The sequence below is a fragment of the Bolinopsis microptera genome, chromosome 11 (genome assembly GCF_026151205.1).
Source record: "Bolinopsis microptera isolate Bmic1 chromosome 11, MBARI_Bmic_1.0, whole genome shotgun sequence".
Classification (NCBI taxonomy): Eukaryota; Metazoa; Ctenophora; class Tentaculata; order Lobata; family Bolinopsidae; genus Bolinopsis; species Bolinopsis microptera.
Window position 1 is genome coordinate 12559184 of NC_087082.1, and position 20862 is coordinate 12580045.

The 20862-nt window shown below is 38.5% G+C and overlaps 2 protein-coding genes across 4 annotated transcripts in view; both read right to left on the reverse strand.

Annotated features, from left to right (window-relative positions):
- LOC134823450 (sperm-associated antigen 1-like) overlaps positions 1-5234 on the reverse strand; it is a 99050-nt gene extending 93816 nt beyond the window's left edge. The window contains exon 1 of the mRNA XM_063834909.1: positions 5228-5234. The gene's annotated coding sequence lies outside the window, so the exon portion shown is untranslated. The remainder of the gene's footprint in view (positions 1-5227) is intronic.
- Positions 5234-20862, reverse strand: part of LOC134823451 (MYND-type zinc finger-containing chromatin reader ZMYND8-like) — a 50815-nt gene continuing 35186 nt past the window's right edge. Inside the window, exons 7-19 of one of the 3 annotated variants that reach the window (XM_063834910.1) lie at positions 20616-20749; positions 20190-20341; positions 19844-19970; positions 19283-19641; positions 18995-19103; positions 18715-18861; positions 16377-16568; positions 16134-16252; positions 15877-16014; positions 8536-8682; positions 7926-8135; positions 7637-7768; positions 5234-7389 (exon numbers count right to left, since the gene is read on the reverse strand). In XM_063834910.1, coding sequence (XP_063690980.1) covers positions 7651-7768; positions 7926-8135; positions 8536-8682; positions 15877-16014; positions 16134-16252; positions 16377-16568; positions 18715-18861; positions 18995-19103; positions 19283-19641; positions 19844-19970; positions 20190-20341; positions 20616-20749 — 1952 coding nt within the window. In that variant the 3' untranslated portion in view covers positions 5234-7389; positions 7637-7650. The remainder of the gene's footprint in view (positions 7390-7636; positions 7769-7925; positions 8136-8535; positions 8683-15876; positions 16015-16133; positions 16253-16376; positions 16569-18714; positions 18862-18994; positions 19104-19282; positions 19642-19843; positions 19971-20189; positions 20342-20615; positions 20750-20862) is intronic. The other 2 variants (XM_063834911.1, XM_063834912.1) reach the window with 2 other exon arrangements.

Below are 20862 nucleotides of genomic sequence, written 5' to 3' on the forward strand. Positions count from 1 at the left end.
TTATCTATTTGCACGTGGGCGGTCGTACATACATACATACATTCTACATAAATAATTCTCTGAATTATAATAGAGACTAGAAAACCCGTGGTCAGAGGGAGGAAGCCAATAGTATTCTATTTCTTTGGTAGTCAGTTTTTATCGCATCAAAAAATATCCGTCAGTAGAACCGAAGATACAGCCGATTATAATGTAGCTAGCACTGAACACAACGTAATTACCACAAAACCGATCAAAATGCCGTTAAAACAATCTTTGCACGTGTGTGTAACAACCCTCGTTACTATGGTTACTACGCAACTTCCTATTTGTCATCTAATTTGCACGTGGGCGGTCGTGCATACATACAGACAAAAATAATTCTCTGAATTATAGTAGAGATGATATGATGATGCCACTTTAACAATCTCAAGATGTAAAACGGTCCCTGGTTGAATTTACCGAAGTGAAAGTAATGATTATTTTGACATTGAGACACTCTAGTCTCTATTATATCTTGAATCTTCATGATTTGAGCAAACCCGTTTCCAATTCCAGCCATCTAAGTGGTGTACATATTACTATAAGTATAAGTATATTGTTGATTGTATTGTCGAAGCGTCACTTCTGAGTATTTAAGCAGTTCAGATGGCTGCACGACTTCCAGGCCCCCTCTATTATTAGGGGTCAGATCATATGACGTATAATTAGTGATGTGACGTATAATTAGTGATGCGATCCACCAACTACGATTTACAGAACATGTGAACTCTACCCTACATCTAGCCCAGTTTTACCCCTTACTTTTTATTTAAATTAACAAGTCAATACACATTGCTAGAGTATGTTGAGTAGAAAGAACAGATATCGTGGAGTTGGGTATGGCAATTCCTTCGCCTCTTACTCTTAGTCTTAGCGGGTGTCTTGCCAACACTCAACCTGTCGATGTGAAAGTCAGTTATGACTTGCTGCTCTTTGATAGCCCGCACATACTCTTGAACAGATGGCTTTGGGCGATGCACTCGGGATTTAAATCCTCTGTGAAACTGAAAGCCCTCAACCATGTTCGAGGTTCGAGGGAACTCTGGCTCCCGAATGATTCTGGCGAAATGGTTCCAGAATCCTATGGGATATGCAGGGAGCAGCCTCACCTCACTGTCCACAATGACTGACCCAAGGTAAGTCTTCTCGAAATAATTAACTATAGACATTAGCTTAGGAAAGTTTGTCTGTATATAGTACGTTATTTAATGAACTGCTATGATGTACATGTTGTACATGTGAACTCTACCCTGTATCTAGCCCATTTCTAGGTCAGTTAAATCCTACTGATGGATCACATCACTAATTATACGTCACTAATTAGTGATATGATCTGATCTCCCTGGCCCCCTAGTAATGAGGCCGAGGGGGCCTGGCCCGGGCCGTCGGCCTCCCATACAACGTATGACAAGAATCACCCCCATGACGTAGTTAAAATGCTTCCCTGGAGAGTTATGGGCAAAAAACCGTTTTGGTCACGTGACATGCTAGCAAAATACGAATTCGATTGTTTAGGGCCCGGGTTAGGGTTGTGGTAAGGGTTATGGTTAGCTTCGGGGTTCCGGTTATGGTTAGGGTTAGGGTTGGGATTAGGGTTTATGTAAAACCGTTTTGTACGGCTGCAAAACCATAACACATAAAAACCAAAGTCACGTGAAATTTTTGGGCGAGCGAATTAGTAAAACTAAAAGCCCCAAGGCTAAGTAGTGAAGTCAATCGGGATTCCGGAATCCCGGGATTTCCGGTTGGGAATTCCCGACCGTGAAATTATCTCAATTCCCGACTTTCGGGAGTTTCAATATTTGTATTAAATTTGCAGTCTTAAAATATTCGAATAAATTTACTGCAATATAGTTACACGGTAGCGTTAATATAATCAGGTTTTTGAACGTCGTGGAGACTGTTTAGCCTGTATCACTATCGTCAAGGTTAAGAAAAACAAAAATAAAACGCTATATATTATGAGTTTCTAGACGAAACAAAAAATTCATCCAGCAGTCCTGAATGCTGAAGCCAGCCAAAAAAAGTACCAACACGTATCTCTATTAAAATGGAGATGAGTTGTTTCTCTCAAGGGGAAGATCCTGGCATATTTTATGAACGCTGCTATAAAAACGGTCAGGCCGTCCTGATAGTGATCGATTGAGCCTGGACTGACCTTCTCAACAGCTGGAAGGATGCAGACAAAAGTCCGTAATACTAATAGAATGGGCCCAAGTTGTTAGTGCAATAGTACTACTATATTTAAGACTACTATTATAGTAGTCTTAAGGTACTATTTATGAAAAGAAGGCTAATGATGACACTTGTGGTATCTTCTTGTGACACTGACATGATGAGGCAGCTTTAATTCAAATTGTACTATTGAACTTAAACAGCCTACAAGTACAAGTTACCATAAAATTAAAAGTTGGGTCATGGCATGGACATGACGTTATTACACAAAATGGGACTTGAAGATGAGCGCCATTTGCTTTCGGGAATCCCGATTTTATTTCCCGATTTTCGGGAATCCCAGGATTTTTTTGCTCGGGATTCCCGAATCCCGGCATTGATTATTTTGATCGGGATTGACTTCACTAGTCCTAAGTAGATGACCTCTTATATTTTATTACAGCTCACCCTTTGGGGGGGGGGGGGGGGGGGGGGGGGGGGGGCCAACCATATTAAAGTATATTAAAATGTAGGATTTTTTCCAATTTTGACCCGGGGATATACTTTAATATACTTTAATATAGTTATACTTTAATATACTTTAATATACTTTAATGTACTTTAATATACTTTAATATACCTACATTTTCTCCATTAAAATTTTGAATCCATGTTACTTACCATATACTTGACCAATTTATGAGCCTCCCATACAACGTATGACAAGAATCACCCCCATGACGTAGTTAAAATGCTTCCCTGGAGAGTTATGGGCAAAAAACCGTTTTGGTCACGTGACATGCTAGCAAAATACGAATTCGATTGTTTAGGGCCCGGGTTAGGGTTGTGGTAAGGGTTATGGTTAGCTTCGGGGTTCCGGTTATGGTTAGGGTTAGGGTTGGGATTAGGGTTTATGTAAAACCGTTTTGTACGGCTGCAAAACCATAACACATAAAAACCAAAGTCACGTGAAATTTTTGGGCGAGCGAATTAGTAAAACTAAAAGCCCCAAGGCTAAGTAGTGAAGTCAATCGGGATTCCGGAATCCCGGGATTTCCGGTTGGGAATTCCCGACCGTGAAATTATCTCAATTCCCGACTTTCGGGAGTTTCAATATTTGTATTAAATTTGCAGTCTTAAAATATTCGAATAAATTTACTGCAATATAGTTACACGGTAGCGTTAATATAATCAGGTTTTTGAACGTCGTGGAGACTGTTTAGCCTGTATCACTATCGTCAAGGTTAAGAAAAACAAAAATAAAACGCTATATATTATGAGTTTCTAGACGAAACAAAAAATTCATCCAGCAGTCCTGAATGCTGAAGCCAGCCAAAAAAAGTACCAACACGTATCTCTATTAAAATGGAGATGAGTTGTTTCTCTCAAGGGGAAGATCCTGGCATATTTTATGAACGCTGCTATAAAAACGGTCAGGCCGTCCTGATAGTGATCGATTGAGCCTGGACTGACCTTCTCAACAGCTGGAAGGATGCAGACAAAAGTCCGTAATACTAATAGAATGGGCCCAAGTTGTTAGTGCAATAGTACTACTATATTTAAGACTACTATTATAGTAGTCTTAAGGTACTATTTATGAAAAGAAGGCTAATGATGACACTTGTGGTATCTTCTTGTGACACTGACATGATGAGGCAGCTTTAATTCAAATTGTACTATTGAACTTAAACAGCCTACAAGTACAAGTTACCATAAAATTAAAAGTTGGGTCATGGCATGGACATGACGTTATTACACAAAATGGGACTTGAAGATGAGCGCCATTTGCTTTCGGGAATCCCGATTTTATTTCCCGATTTTCGGGAATCCCAGGATTTTTTTGCTCGGGATTCCCGAATCCCGGCATTGATTATTTTGATCGGGATTGACTTCACTAGTCCTAAGTAGATGACCTCTTATATTTTATTACAGCTCACCCTTTGGGGGGGGGGGGGGGGGGGGGGGCCAACCATATTAAAGTATATTAAAATGTAGGATTTTTTCCAATTTTGACCCGGGGATATACTTTAATATACTTTAATATAGTTATACTTTAATATACTTTAATATACTTTAATATACTTTAATGTACTTTAATATACCTACATTTTCTCCATTAAAATTTTGAATCCATGTTACTTACCATATACTTGACCAATTTATGAGCCAAAATATATGAATTATGAGTTCAGAGGACTAGCAACTGGCTTATCTTCTAATCTACTAATTGTAGGTATATTAAAGTATATTAAAATGTAGGTTTTTTTTACAATTTCGACCCGGGATATACTTTAATATACTTTAATATACTTTAATATACCTACATTATAAAAAATTATGTGAAAAATTTTGTTTTATTTAATGTATAGATTAGATTTACCTTTCATGTAAGGTTAGTCTTGTTCAAAGATATTGATACTTGACTAATTTATGAGCCAAAATATATGAAGTATGAGTTCAGGGGACCAGTAATTGGCTTATCTTCTAATCTACTAATTGTAGGTATATTAAAGTATATTAAAATGTAGGATTTTTTCCGATTTTGACCCGGGGATATACTTTAATATACTTTAATATGGTTGGCCCCCCCCCCCTTTCTTAGTTTGGTATGCTTAGTTCTGCACGGTGTCATAATTATTGGCACGTAGACAATTTTCGATTATAATAATTCTCTTTACTTAAGTAAAGTTATGACCCGTTGGAAAATATTGATTTCATCATAAAATACACATAAAATTTCAAACACGCCAATAATTCTGACACCCTGCTGTATAAGTATTACTATTATACAGGCAGTATTTAATTAACCTGGACGGACTGTAATGCCTACTGGAAATTTTGCAGCGCCAGCAGCCATCTCCGATAAAGCAAGGGGTCGTTCACATATTACGTAATCAGCCGAAGGGGGTTTCCAAATGATTACGCTAGTATAATTTTTACACAATAGCTATGTGTAAACCTGATTACGGAGGGGGGAGGGCAAGGGGGTTACAAATTTTCCAAAAAGTAATATGTGAACGACCCCTAATAATCTGATATGTACAAGAGAAACGCCAAATTATTTGTGTTCAAAAGTAATAAACATTTTTAACATACTCAATACTATTCTCACATTGGGGCACCTTCAGCACTGCCACTAACATGGTCGGACAACTATAAGTTCAGCCCACGACGGTAGTAACACAAAAATTTACAGCATCACAACACTCGGTTGATAATTTTAATGAAAACCAAACTTCGTGATGTGAAGTAGAAATCGAGAGTTTAAGTGAACGATATTTATTAGCAACAAAAAGTTAATCCATTAAGTACTTAATTACAGATTAAAGTTTATTGTAAAGGGGTTTTCCACCAATTGATTGCTAGACATCTCGAGAGTCAAGAAAGTAAATATCTAATCCCCAATTTTGTTGGGACAAAAATTTCCCTTACACCGTAGCATGAACTTGAATTAAGTAGCTCAAATGATGATATGGTAACCACAGCAGGTAATTTAGCAACGTCCCTGAGTCCAGAAACTGTCCACATACAGGCAAAAGCTCTCCATAAAATACTAATGGAATTTGACCAAAATCATCTTCATTTCTTAGTTTGCTGTTTAGGGAACATTCTCTGAAATCCCAGTCAGACCTTTGTTATAAGCTTTATATTATGGCTTTGTTTTGTAGCCTGGACCTCTCGACCTGAACCTAGTCCTATCGAGCTTGCAAGTGACCATCTCGCCAACTAACTTGGCTTAGTGTTGGGCTTATTGGACTCCTTATACACCCAATGGTCCTGTACCCGTCCTGTTATGTGACTCACATGTCCAATGATGCTTACAAGCCACCACTATACACCCGAAATAACCCAAATCTAAACATTAAGCAGACAACTGTACAAATATCCATACGAATAAAACACACGATCCATTATTAACATTAATTACTATCCATCATGATAACTTAGCCAAGATCAAAATAAATTGAAGCATGCATGTCGTCTCTCAACGGGTTATTTTGTCTTCTCGATCTCGGGGAAAAATCGTTGTCTGGCAGATAAAACCGGTATAAAACTAAAAATTGCCCTTTAATCAAATGACGATAAAATAACTCACATAATGAGCGGGTCATGTCGCAGCTGGTCGGAAATCAAACTTGTAAATAAACACGTGACATGACAGAACAACTAACGGTTCTGATGTATCGATAGTGCAAAAAACGGTGATCACGTGTAAAAATAAAACCTTTCTTGGCTCCAAACCAGCGGAAACATTTATACATATTATTATCAATAGAATACAATACAAACCTTAACCCTGACCTGCTAAATAGACACTGCTGAGTATATTAATATCATTATTATCAGAACTTCGGAACGAACAACAACCGACATTCTACAATAATCATGACAATTTGGTTCATCAATCATAATAAAAATGTTTCACAGCCTTTTATATGACGGGTTTAATTAGAGACATTTTTAGATGTACATGGTTTTAGATTACCTACAGTGACGGTGCTAGCTGTAAATAGAAAATGAAATCAAATGAGAACTAATTTCTTTTCATCTAACAAAAAGGAAACTAGAAAACAGAACTAATTTGGATTGATACGGATATAATGAAAGAAGTTATTATCATCCGTGTAGTGAAAACCTGGTCATTATCGAATTTGAGCAACAGGTTTAAAGAGAAGAAATCATTATCCATGATCCTCGTTTCGAACCTACCGATTGAACAGGATTGCCAGCTCAAAAAGCCAAAAATATTAAGAATCAGTGAACAAAACACATAGATGATAAGTTAAAACTAGTCCTTAATGTGACTGTTGGTACGACCAAAGAAATCGTTTACTCGATCACACCTTATCGTATTATAAGTTCTTTTAAATACTAAAACATATTTATATCGATTGATAGAAAAATCAGAAAAAAAATAACAGAAAGCGACAATTAAAAATCAGTTTTACTTTTCAGCGATAAAATTCCGTAAATATAGGACGCACAGTCAGGCGCAGGTTAGATTTTCTTGCAGTTGCACGAGGATTGCTTAGTCGTTGTTGTGCTGTGACGTCATAAGAACCACGCGGGTGACGTCATCAAAACCAGGCGTGTCGTCGTAACACGACGATATCACGACGACACATGACAGAGCAATAAAGACGGAAGAGCACATCTTGGAAACACATCGTTTGGTCACATTTCTTTGTACATCTGATGATCGGGTTCCTATAGCTGAAATAAATGATAATTGGAGATAAATGATTGAAGCTAATAGGGAAATTAATTTAGCTAAAAAAAGACTGTCCAGATTTGACTGCTGTTGGAAATGTGTTAATTGTTGGACTGTAGGTGTTTAAAGTATGTTTGAAAACATCGTGACAGACTTAATTAGCCAATATGTAAGCCTAGCATTTCACTTAAAATAATTGAAGAAACTTATAACCATTAACTTGATCAATTAAATAATTAATTAACTTACACAAGTGCGAAGCGCTAGTCGGGACGACTGTTGATGTGTTCGTGAGCGATCTGTTCGGAGGGAGAGCCAGGTATCTGGCTAGGAGCTTGCCGAGCTAGCACCATCCCGTCCATCTGACCCGCTTGTGCAGCCCTGAGTTTACATTGCTCAGTACAAACTCAAGAATTTATGAAATTTGGGCACGATGTGGTGAAAGAATTGAAAGATGATGTCAAAATTAAAGATGATAAAATGAAAGATGAACCCTTGAAAAGATTGTTGAAATAAATACGAATACTTAGGATCTTACATTCGGCAAGAGCTTTGTTTTTTATACCATGAAGAGTGTGGGAACTGATTGTGGAGAGGTGCAGGGTGGGAGACTATGTTTTGATTGAACATGTTTGAGGGTTGAATGTGGTGAAGGCTGGAGGAATTATAGATAGGTATTTGACTAGGAAATTGAGCAGGAGCTCGTCGAGCTAGCACCATTTCGCTCATCTGACCATCTTGTGTAGTCCTGAGTTTATGCATCGGTCAAAATTTCGGGAGAGCGATGATTACCCGACATGATTAGATCGGCATTTACCCGAAAAACGTTTTATTCACCACAAAGGAAGCGGAGTAAACTTTTCGACATTTTATCAATGGTAAAAATAAGTTCGCCATAAAAATTGTTCAAATTATAATTTCCTCTTTCAACCGCGATACAAAATTTTATATTTTCGCTTCCACACAAATTATTGATATCTGATTCGAAAAGCTAAAAAATTCGATGGCGAAAAAAGCGATCCACAATAAACACTATACACCTGAACGTTTCTGGAATTGATAAATGTAGTGAAAGAATGACGAATGAACTATGAACCCAAAAGATTGACGAAATGAGGCGGATAATCATTTGTTAATAAGGATCTTACAATCTACGAGAGCTTGATTTCTTTAACCATGATGAGTATGGGAACTGATTGTGAAGTTGGGGTGCAGGTGAGTGTTGGGGTGATTGGTATGTGACGTTTTGAAACATTTTTATGGGTCGGTATGGGCGAGGTTTAGTTACTTCAGACCTGCGAATGAATGGTGAGAAATAACTGACATATTATTTTCTAATGCAATTTAAAGCGTGTACAAATGTCAAGACGAATAGTGAATTGAACGTAGTTATGTCCCACGTTATACGCTGTAATTGATTGACAAATTTGTGATATTTCAAAGGCACAACAAAGAAAATTGAAAGGAGTCATGATGTGAGACTTAGTGCAAGCTCAATGATGAGATGGAGTAACCAAAACATTTCTGGGGGGGGGGGGGGGGGGGGGGGGTTGCAACGACCATTAATGACCATTAATGACCATTAATGACCATTAATGACCATTAATGACCATTAATGACCATTAATGACCATTAATGACAATGTCAGTTTTGTCAAAATTTCATCTACTGACATTAATGGTCATGTTTTTCCGGCACTTCTTAGAGCGAAAAGGACGGACGCCTGCATCACTTAGACCCTACTTTAAGTTAACTAACTACAAGTATATGTTATTATTTTACATTTACAATTAGAGATTCGAAAGAGAAAACTTAGAATAGAATCTTCCGTGGTTAGGCAGACCTTCCAGAATATCACTTGAGTGGATTCCAGAGTGAGTTAGGGATTACATTTATTAAGTTCGAATGTAATGAAGAACAAATTTTGCGGCCACGGGATTTAAACCAGATAACAGTTGGTGACTTATAGTTATCAATAATAATAATTCAAAGGGCAATTTAGGAGTATCAGATCGTATCAATAGTAACTTTATTACTAGGTGGAGGTGACGTTATTGAGACTTTGGGCAGCCATAAACCTCGTGTTTTAAAAGTTGTCCTCTGTACTTGTTTCACTGACCCACGCTTTATAGCATTTATACATTTCGGCCCATTTTATATGTTTGTTCGATTTGCTGTACATTTGTATATTTGCTATTTTGTAAAAAAAGTTTCAAATCAACAATCAATAATAAAATAATAATAACACGGGTATTAAAATTAAATACTTCGTTCCCGTTCTTATATCATATCAAGATTTATATTTTAGCCAAATCATTATGCTAGTCGATTATATAGTAATTACACAGTAGATGAACTTATTAAACTTTAGCACTTCATGAAATACATCGTCATCAGTCTGAATCGGACAACAAAAAAGCTGATCTTTTCCTAGGATTAGATAGAACAATTCGTTTACAGTTCAATACTCTGCCTTCGGCAGTTTTGACCCAAAATCGAGCACTGTCGTCATGATAGGGACAAATTGATGCGGCAGGAATTCGTCTAGATCTGCAGTTGCCCTTTTTTGAAGCAGAGACACTCATTGATAAGATGGTACCGAGGCAACGAAGGGGACGTTTAGCCTTTTTTGGAACAAAGGTAGCACTTAATGAGTCGCCCTTTTGAATTGTTCGACGTTGACAGGGCTTAGAAGAATTTTTGCTGCCCGGTTGGTATGGCACAGAATTGAACCCTCGAAACAGCCGGTACCAAAAAATTTCGATCTCCGACTTTTATTTCCAAATATCGTCTTACCAAAATTACAGAACTTCGTAATAGCGGTGTTTTTGTTCATTTTCTTGTTTTTTATAGTAACTAAGTCATGAAGATCCTTGGCTTCACTTTCACTATCTGGTGCGACGAAATCTGACTCATTATCTGATTCCTCTTCTCTTAAGATTATACAAATAAGTAAAAGAAACTGATTCAGCATTCGCTTAAAATATTCTAATTACTATTAAACTTTAAAGTAAATAATAATAATAATAATAATAACGCTTTATTTGTATACCGCTTAGGCCGTATAAGCGACCAAAGTCCAAAAAATGGAGTTGATACTGGCCAACAAAGCGGTGCAGATAAATTTACCTTAGTAGTCCCTTTTCTAATCAAAAATTCAAATTTATAAATTGTAGATTGATCTTAAAGTCCTGCGTCCATGACTACTGAATCACCAAAAATACTGTTCGCACATACAGGATAGGCTTGATGAAATAGATGGGTCTTGAGAGCCTTCTTGAAAACATCTAGTCGAGAGATGGAGCGTAGTGAGTAGGGAAGTGTATTCCAGATTTTAGGAGCAGTGTGAGAGAAAGCACCAGCTGTAGCCCTCAGCCTTGATAAAGGAGGGAGTAGGAAGAAGTCATGGTCCATTCTGACATGATGTTTACTAGTGTCCCTAATTTTGACCATTGTCCTTAGATATTCAGGAGCACAATCGTTTAGGCACTTGAAAACCAGTAACGCTATCTTGAATTTGATTCGCATTGCTACAGGTAAGAAGTGTAATTCAATCATATAGGGTGTGATGGGCTCCTGTCTCAACTTCCCATGAAGTCCGAATATGAATCTCACAGCAGTATTCTGCACTTTTTGAAGTTTCTGGAGAAGTCGTTCAGAAAGGGCACCATAAGTAGCATTTCCATTGTCCAGAATGGAATGAATTGAAGCATGTACCATTTGGATTTTGAGCTCCTTACTCAGTTTGGAACCTATTCTGCCAAGATTTCGCTGATTTACATAACAAACTCTGACAACGTTGTTGATCTGTGCCTCTAAATTGAGATGGTTGTCAAAAATGAATCCCAGATTCTTTGCTGACTTGGTAGGTTTAATGGAGCATATGCTGTCAAGATTGAATTCAACTTGTTTTGGAGCTTTGGAGTTTGTAGAGATCTCGATTATCTCACTTTTATTGTCGTTGAGTTTCAGGTAGTTCTCACTCATCCATGATTTGATGTGCTCGAAACATTCTTTCAATTTGCTCTTCATAGATTCAATGTCCATGTCTTTCTTAGGATCAAATGAGAAGTATATCTGAGTATCATCAGCATATAGATGGATTTGGAGACCATGCATACTTGCAATATCTTGTAGCTGTTTAGTGTAAAGGATGAAAAATATAGGACCAAGAATTGAGCCCTGAGGAACTCCAATCTCGAGGTCACAGAGAGAGGAATATTCACCCTTAACACCAACGATAAAGGATCGATTTGACAGGTAGCTTGCAACCCATTGAAGAATAATACCACTAAATCCATAGCTATGTTCGAGTCGTCTCAAAAGTCTTTTGTGATTGATGGTATCAAATGCAGCTGACAAGTCAAGAAGAAGAAGAACAGTATGACTCTTCTTGTCAACTTGGAGGAGTATATCATTATGTACCTTGAGCACTGCAGTTTCACAGCTCATGTTTTTCCGGTAACCTGATTGATTTGCTGCGAAAAGATTGTTCTTATTGAGGTACTCGGAAAACTGTGAGTGGGCACACTTTTCTATAACCTTGGAAATAAAACTGAGGTTACTCACAGGTCTATAGCTTTTCAAGTCGTCTGCATCTAGAGAGGCTTTCTTTAGGACTGGTCGTACTATAGCAGACTTCAGAGCATGTGGAAAATAGCCCTCTTGGAGGGATAGGTTAACTATGAGGGTGATATGAGGGAGCAATTCATCGAGACAGTGCTTGAGGAGCCATGTTGGAAGAGGATCGAGTTCACACGACTTATTATTCATCGTCTTAGTAATCAGGGAAAGAACCTCTGATCGAGTAACTAATCTGAAAGCTGTAGCAGAGCATGGTAGAGAACTATGTGTATCATTAGGCATCTCTAACTCTTTTACACAAGGTTTGTCGTCAGATTGACTATCAGCACTGGACAGGCTTTCCTCTGAGATAGACCCATAAATCTTCTTTACTTTATCGTCAAAGTAGTTTTTGAGACTTTCTGCAACTGCTTGATGCGTGGGCCCAGAAGGGGACTTCTGAGAAAGATCTTTATCCAGAAGGTTATTTATAATTCTGTATGTAGCTTTTGGATCTCCTTTAGCATCTGTAAGTCGTTTCTCATAATAGCGATTCCGTTCTCTAGAGATGATTAAGGTAGTATCTACACAAGCTTCCCTGTAGATTTCTCTATAATCTTGAGCATCAGCCATACTTTTATGCTTCTTCCAGAGTCTTTCAGCAGCTCTGCGCTTTTTACGGGCATCATTGCAGTTTTCATTCCACCAGTCACTACGACCAGGTATAAAATAGATGTTCTTAGCTGGTGCATGCTTATTAAGAACTGAGGATATAACAGAATCGTATTTGTCGACTGCGTCATCTAAACTAGTTAGCTGGGATGGAGATGGCATGTGGAGTACAATGTCAGCTTTGAAAGCATCAATATCAATTTTGCTAAACTCACGAACTGTTTTTTGTTCCTTACTTGGCTGCTTTGATGACACATCAATCTCGGGTGCACTAAACTTAACCAGGAAGTGATCTGACGTTGTGCCCGTGTCTTCCACAATTTCAAGCTCTGTGATGTTTAAGTTGTCAGCCGGTGATTCCAATGTTAGCACTAGGTCCAGTGTGCCGCCAGAGATGTGTGTTGGTGAGGAAACATGCTGCTTCAAGCCTTTTGAATGACAGAGTGCCATGAATTGTTTAGCCCAATAGTCTGGATCCTCTACATGAAAGTTGAAATCCCCTGCTAATATAGGAATACCAGATTTAGTTATCAAGGTATCCATGTAATCAGAAAACTGTTCAAGAAACAATTTCTTTCGGGTTTCTTGATATTTCTTATGAGAAGAAACTTGAGTTGATCGATAAAGGACACAAAATCTGATCAAGTGAGATTTTGCTCTGAAGACAGTTTCCAAAACCTCAAAGGAACTAAACTTCACACTGTTTCTTGTCAGAGAGACAACCTTTGGGTCATAGATGAAGGCAACACCGCCACCTCTCCCACGTCTTGGAGCACTAATAATATCATATTTGTGGTCTTTCACCTCAGCGATTTTGGCCTTATCATCAACTCTCAGCCAAGTCTCTGTCAGGAAGCATATATCCACGTTCTCTTCTCTCAGTAGCTCTAGTACAGATACCGTTTTGTTGCAAATGGATCTTGCATTAAAGGTTGCCATTTTCAGAGCATGGGGTGGACTGTGATGGTGTCCTGGTGTCACATCATGTTTTTTGAGTCATATTCTGTATTCATCACTAGCCTCTGCATCTCTCTGGCAATGATTGGACACTCCATTGATGCTGCATTATGGGACTTGTGCTGTGCTTTATCACTGGGATTCTTCGAGTTTTTGCACCTGGCACAGCACTTTGCTTCACTTTTGGACTTGTTACTGCAATCTTTAGACAGGTGGTTTCCTGAGCAGCGGAAGCAAGTTGGATCATCAACCTTGGTAGGACAGTTTGTAGAAGTGTGACCAATTCCTTGACAATGGTAACAAGAAACAACATGAACTCGATCGGACACAGGATGGCAGGTATTTCCAAAATAAAGAGCTCTTCCTTGGTCATTCATGATGCAAGATCGGATAGCAGGAGAGACTTTAAGTGCAAATGTGAAATACTTGCTATTTTCAGTAAAACGTGACATGTACACAACCTCCAATTTGTGACCAGCATCCACAAGCTTGCGTACTCCGTCATTTTTGGCCAAGATGGACGGTTTCAGTAGCGATCTGCACTTATCTCTTAGTTTATCATCATTGTCTGCTGTAAGTCTGCGGAAGGCATCGTCCCTATGGACGTTCTCTATTGTTAACTTTGGATACATCTTCTTTGCTTCACGCAAAGTATATCCCTTTGAAGAATCTTCATCAATCAACTGAGTAGCATTTTGCCTTGCCTCTGAATCAGGAAAACCAATAGCGATAGAGTTATTGGATTTGTTAACCTTTACAAAGTCCGTTTGTACTGATGACAATTTCTCACATACATTATTGCAAACGGACTCAGCGGACTCAGCTGTGACATCTTCAGGGGGAGATAATATAAGCACTGAACTCTTGGACTGGATCCTAGGACGAGGTGCCAGTTGCTGCATCTTTGGAGGACTGCCCATGGTAGATGCCTGGAATACCTCCTGCTGTCTTTCCTGCGACTTGTTAGTAAATAGATCGGACATAAGGAATTTTTGAGAGTTAGAACTTTGGGGCCCTGATGGACCAAGCTTAGCATCAATAGCATCATGAACACTTTTAAGGATATCCACTTTGAAATCTTTCATTTCACTTCTGAACTGATCACTGTCCATACCACCCGATCCAACCTGTTCAGAGTCTGTGTCATTACCCGTCTCAAAGGAGATCTTCTTGTTGTCGGTCAGATTACCCGTAGTTATGCAGTTGGGACAGAACCACCAGGTACAGGGGTTCTTCTCCATAGCTGCAAGGACGTCACTTGAGAGGGGAATTGTTAAACAGAGGTTGTGGTACTTAGATTTACATTTCATGCATTCCAAAAGCTGGTCACCCGGCTGAGCATTGCAGGATTTGCAAGCGCCACTTGAAGCAATATGACCTAATCCAGGGTCAAAATCTTGGGTTTTGGACCACGTGATTAGAAGCTTCCCTCGTGGGGTTCGCCCGTCAATCTTTAACTTTAAGCAATCAGTCATTGTAGTACTTGTATAGTACTTGTATAGTACTTGTATAGTACCGTTAAAGGCACAGCACCAACAATGTGCAGTAGCAGGGGCAACTGGCAGTTAAAAATTGCCGATATAACAGAGATAAGGGAGCTCTGTTTTCAACACGTAACAAAACTGCAAAAGATAAATCGTAACATCGAACCATTAGATTAAAAGCAGCCCTATACCAGAGTTGAGAAATACTTGCCATGGCAATGTTCGACGATGGCATAGAAGGTATTGTGAGGAGGTATTGAAAATCCAAATTATCAAAAGCAATCAACACAAACAAAGGAAATCAATACAATTCAAATCCACGCAAACTGCAAATAAGCATGTATACTAAGTCAACTGCAAACAAGCATTTATACTAAGTCAACTGTAAACAAGCATTTATACTAAGTCAACTGCAAACAAGCATTTATACTAAGTCAAATCCAAACAAGCAAACAGACAAGACAAGTTACCAACGTATAACAGAATGGTGCTTGGCACTCATTCCGAAACCGAGGTCCGAGCCTCTATTAGGCGAATATTAATTCGTTTTCTCAAACAAGACTCTGGCAATCTATGTAGGGGGCTGTGAGAAACTTTATAGAAGTGATACAAAGTGATCATAATTGTAAATTTCTTGGACATGTTGCTTCCAAGATAGTTGACCATTAATGACCATTAATGACCATTAATGACAATGTCAGTTTTGACAAAATTCCATCTACTGACATTAATGGTCGTTGCAACCCCCCCCCCCCCCCCCCATTTCTGACTAATTTATAAGAAATTTTCCGAACTTGAGGTGAATAATCTTACATCAGGTTTAAGGTTGGCTTCTGTTGCCCAGGTGAGTTCGGGTGACGTGGGTGAGGTGAGTGAGGAGCTGTGTTGTGATACAAGTTTGATGTTGGAATTGGTGGAATGTTGCGAGGTTTGGTTGTCAAATTCCTCGAACTGAACAAATATTTGTATTACATTCAATTCGAATTTAAACTCACTTTTATCATAAAATTCATCCACGAATGATATATAAGCTATGGCTAGGATAATGGGTGTTATGCCTCATATCTTACCTGTTTTGTTGTTCGCACTTGTACATGTGTTGTGGCCAGTGACCACGTTGGCAAGGGTAGCCACAGTAACTGGTGTTCCAGCAGCAGTGGTACATGGCTGGGCCACTACAATTCGCGCACTGTAGCAGGGAGATATGTCAGGTATGTTATTTCAAAACCCAGTAAAACGAACAATCACAAAATCGGATGAGGAGCCAAGGCCGATGTATGGGATTCAGTTAAGCGGAATTGAGTTATACATACCCATTGACTTTTCTTAGTTTCAACAATAGCTTTCTCTTTTTCAGCAGTCAGATGTTGTCTCAACTCCTCGATCTGTCTATCCTTCTCCGCCTCAAGTTGTACGCGCTGTTCCTCCATCGATGTTCGTAACTCCTCCTCGTGGCGTGACGAGTTCTCACTGGACGACTTGCTCTTACAGCTCCGGCACTTGTTCTGATAGAGCGGTGCATTTGTGAGTCAGCTGATCTCAAATAATTTCTTGGATTGATATTAACAACTTTCAAGTTGAGTCAAATTCAGAATGATTTTATGTTTATACTAGTACGTCATTGGTCATTGGTAGGTAGTAGCGCTATATTAACAGTGTAGATCCTATACATTATAATACCTTCCGGGAATTATATCCACTAAAACTCGGGGACACCGAGGGCTGATAATTTGCTCATTTTTCCCGCAAGAGAAGCGAGGGTATTATCAGCCCAGACTCAGACTGGCTGGCGGCAAGTTTCAAAACAAATAACACTGGCGTTCTATATATTAGACACTATATTGTATGATGCGCACGTATCGGATTACACCCCTTCTGCAATCGGAACCGGAACGTATTATAAAATATAATACCTCCGCAACTTCGTGCCCGCAAATTCCCTCCAGCAAGCTGTCGGGAATTATAGCGCGCAGCACTCAGTGGCGGAGGTATTATAGTATTATAATACACCATGTGCTAAGTAGTGGTAGGTGTAAGATTTAGGTCAGTAGTACTAGTATAGGGTTCTTTTAAGCTTTACTGGTAAATATGAAGATTGAAGTTAGATATAATCCGTCAACTTTCAAAGTATTATAAAAGCTCTTATAGTTATTTAAACAATAATTCTAAAAACACCTAATTTTAAAATCTCCCTTTGCTAATTCAGTGTGTATTGGTCTAAAGACGACAAATAAGAACTGACTACTGGCACTGCAAAATGCAAATACGAAGGTGCTAATTTAACATAATATGGCTATTATAATTCTGAACACGTTTTTTTAAATGCGATTACAATTGATCATCTAAAGACGTAGTCTGAACTTTGATATCATTGTGGTAATTCAATTTCTCGAAGCTGCAAGATTTCGCAGTTTTTATAAATTCCTGGGTGCAGATAATTATATTTATATAGAATTAAAATAGAATTAAAGTCTATGTACCAAGCGCTGTTCCAATCTATAAATCAGTTTTATATTGGGGAAACTATTTTAATTCAGTCTCGGCCAGGGTATCCGTATAAGTTATAAGATTTCAGTGATGTTTTTCCGTTTATTAATGTGATCTCGGAAGGCAGGCCTCCACTTTGCCTCCCCTTCAGCCGGATATCCGGTCGGTTCATAATATGGTAATTGATAAAATACAGTTGTGGAACACAAGAAGAAAATTGAGAATAATATTGTGCACGAGAGGAGGGACCCAGATGTCGTTTCTAACCCGAATAAACTCTAAGGAGGCTTCTCATTGGAACGAATGTAAATAAAAAAGGAGTCTCGGGGTTCACTGATAATAAAGGAAATTAAGAATGGTGCATTTATTAAAGTTTAAAGGGCTTTTCAATCCACAAAATGTAAACTTTGAAACAATTTGAATTAAATGCCGTACAGTGCACAAGGTGCAAAAAGATTCAATTGATCATTGAGCATCGAGTACTTATACTACTACAAAAGCGATAACTTAATTACATTTTATAATATTACTAGAAATACAGGGAGGAAGCTAATAGTATTTTTTGTTAATAAGTTTAAATCGCGTAAAAATTATCCTACACAACCGAAGATACAGCCGATTAAATTGTTGCTCGCACTAAACACAACGTAATATTAACAAAACCGATAAAATGCCGTTCGCCAATCTTTGCACGTGCACGTGCGTGTAATAACCCTCGTTGCCATGGTTACTTTGCAACCTTTTGCTTTTTACCTAATTTGCACGTGGGCGGTCGTACATACAGACAGACAAAAAGAATCTTTTGAATTATAGTAGAGATTCTAAATATTAAGTATGTATAATTTACCACGCGGAATATTTTTAACTTAACCCATTAGGGACGATAGGGTCGTTTTTATGACCCACCTTTTCTAGACAAAAAACCAAATTACTAAACGTTATAACGAATCTATAGCATATATGTTCAAAATTTATTGGGCTACATATAATGAAGCCCAATACATTTTGAGGATATATGCTATAGATTCGTTATAGCGTTTAGTAATTTGGTTTTTTGTCTAGAAAAGTTGGGTCATAAAAACGACCCTATCGTCCCTAATGGGTTAATATGTATCCTGCGTTGTAAATGTTGCGTTGAAAAATACCCTAGGGATTACTACTCACATCACGTTTGACCTCCAGTTTGAAAGTTTCTTTCTCCAGCTCAGCAGCCATCTTAGCCAATTCAACTGCTTTCTCAGCTTCAGTCTTATATTTCTGTTTAGTTTCCTCGAGCATCTCCTCAACCATACCGGATATTGCTTCCATCAGCTGAAAGATTTAAAGATGATAACTTTTAATAAAACATAATCGGCTATAAAGTATAAAGCGGACACATTATCTAACCAAATTAAGATTATGTATTCTCAAAGTGGGCAACTTTCGTCTTAAAAATTCTGCTTACTTTGTTCTGATATTTCCAAGCGTTGCATCCGTTGGAGGTGACTGAGAAGACTTTCTCAACGATATTGTCAGAGGGAGCCGAAGTGGAGTTATTAACCAAGTTGCTGTAACTAAAATAAAAAGGGGGAGTTACAGAAAAATATCCTTCAAATCTAATAAGTATACCGCCTAACTTAGCAAAACGTATTTTTAAGAACAGTTGTCAATCCTATCTTGACTTATCATTCATCAGTTTACAATAAGTTAGAAAGTTCAGGGAAAATATATGATGAACTGAAACTAAACCAACCTGGTAGATTTCTTGAAAGCAAGTTTCTGCTTGTTGAACTTCATTCGATCAGGTTCGATCTCGATCTTTATTTTATCGTCAGTTTTTCTTCTTTTGCCGCTGGGCTGTGGCGGTCTGTCTGCCTTCACAGGAGGAGTCCCTTTTAGCTCAGAATCTTCAAACTTAAAAGCATTGCTGATTCTTTCGTCTTTCAGCAAGGAATTACTGGATATCTTAAGTTTAGGAGCCTTGGAGACCGGTTCTTTCACAGGAGCTTTGTCTTTTTTCTTCTTCCGTGGGGCACTGTTCGCAGTGTTCTCACTGTTCCCCTTCTCACTTCGTTCTTCATCCTGGTCATCCTGGTCCACCTCATCTTTCACCTAATGGTGGAACAAATATGTTCAGGATTTGAAAAAATATTAGGTAATAATAAAAATAGTAATTTTGGGTATAAATGGCTTCATAAATCAACTAATCACTCATGGATAGTTTGGTTAAGATTTAAAAAAGAAAAGTAAAGAAATCTACATATTCGGATGAAATTTGAACCTTTTCAAAGTTTTCATAGTTTAAGCCTTGTACCTTGCTCAAATCAATAGGCCATCGGCCAGCTTTTTTGAGATTCTCCACGTATCGGTTCATTTCCTCCTCGGCCTGAACTCTGTTAGATCCTGCTTCCTTGTTCCGGTTCCCAGCAGGGGGCTCCTCGCTATAAACATTGATTTTAGGGCTCTCATTACAAGCAAGAGTCTCATCAGCATTCAACAACGGCCAACGTAACATAGCAAAATCTTAATATATTAAACAAAATATATGTCTACGATGGTATTTATTTTTACAGATAACATCGTTATCAGACGCGGATAAGACAGAAATACCTACTAGAACAAGAATAACATCTTCAACATTTAAAAGAAGACAAATTTACCTGATGTCCAGAGTGTTGCTCTCGTGGACCCACGCCCGTTCGTGCTGCCCAAAGAACCTCACGTCGATCTGTTGTCCCTGTCGCTGCAACACTTTAGCTGGCCAGAAAGGAAATCCTCGCAACTTAGCCCATACCAAACGATGAGTCTTTTTCTGGGAAGAAATACGAACTCATAATAACTGCTTACAACACTTAGTGTCATACCGGAGCCTAACGACAATATATCTAGACCGTCGAGACGAACGTCAAGCTCTCGGTCCAACTTTTTAGTTAATACAGTTAACAGAACTGATACCGGTCTCGGGTAAGAACTTCATTATGTAAGTGAATTATTTAAGAGGTAGGGATTAAGGTATTAAAGATTCCGGGGCCCGGCAGGAATTCCACAATTTCACGTGGAACACCCCCAATTTAGTTGCTACTCACACAGGGCCGAGTAAACCAGTCTTTATCAGCAGTACATGAGTTAAGGAAACAGTCTGGACAGAGGCTGATCTCCAACATTTCGTGCTGACACACGTTGTACACGGTTCGTGCCAAAGCTGTCAATCTACTCTTACCTGAAACACGCGGTACTTGTACTGATTTAGAATACACTTCTCTCCAGACAGATGTGTCAGACGGCATTTTGCTGCCGTAAAATCTTAACTGCTCATGCTGCCGTTAAATTTTA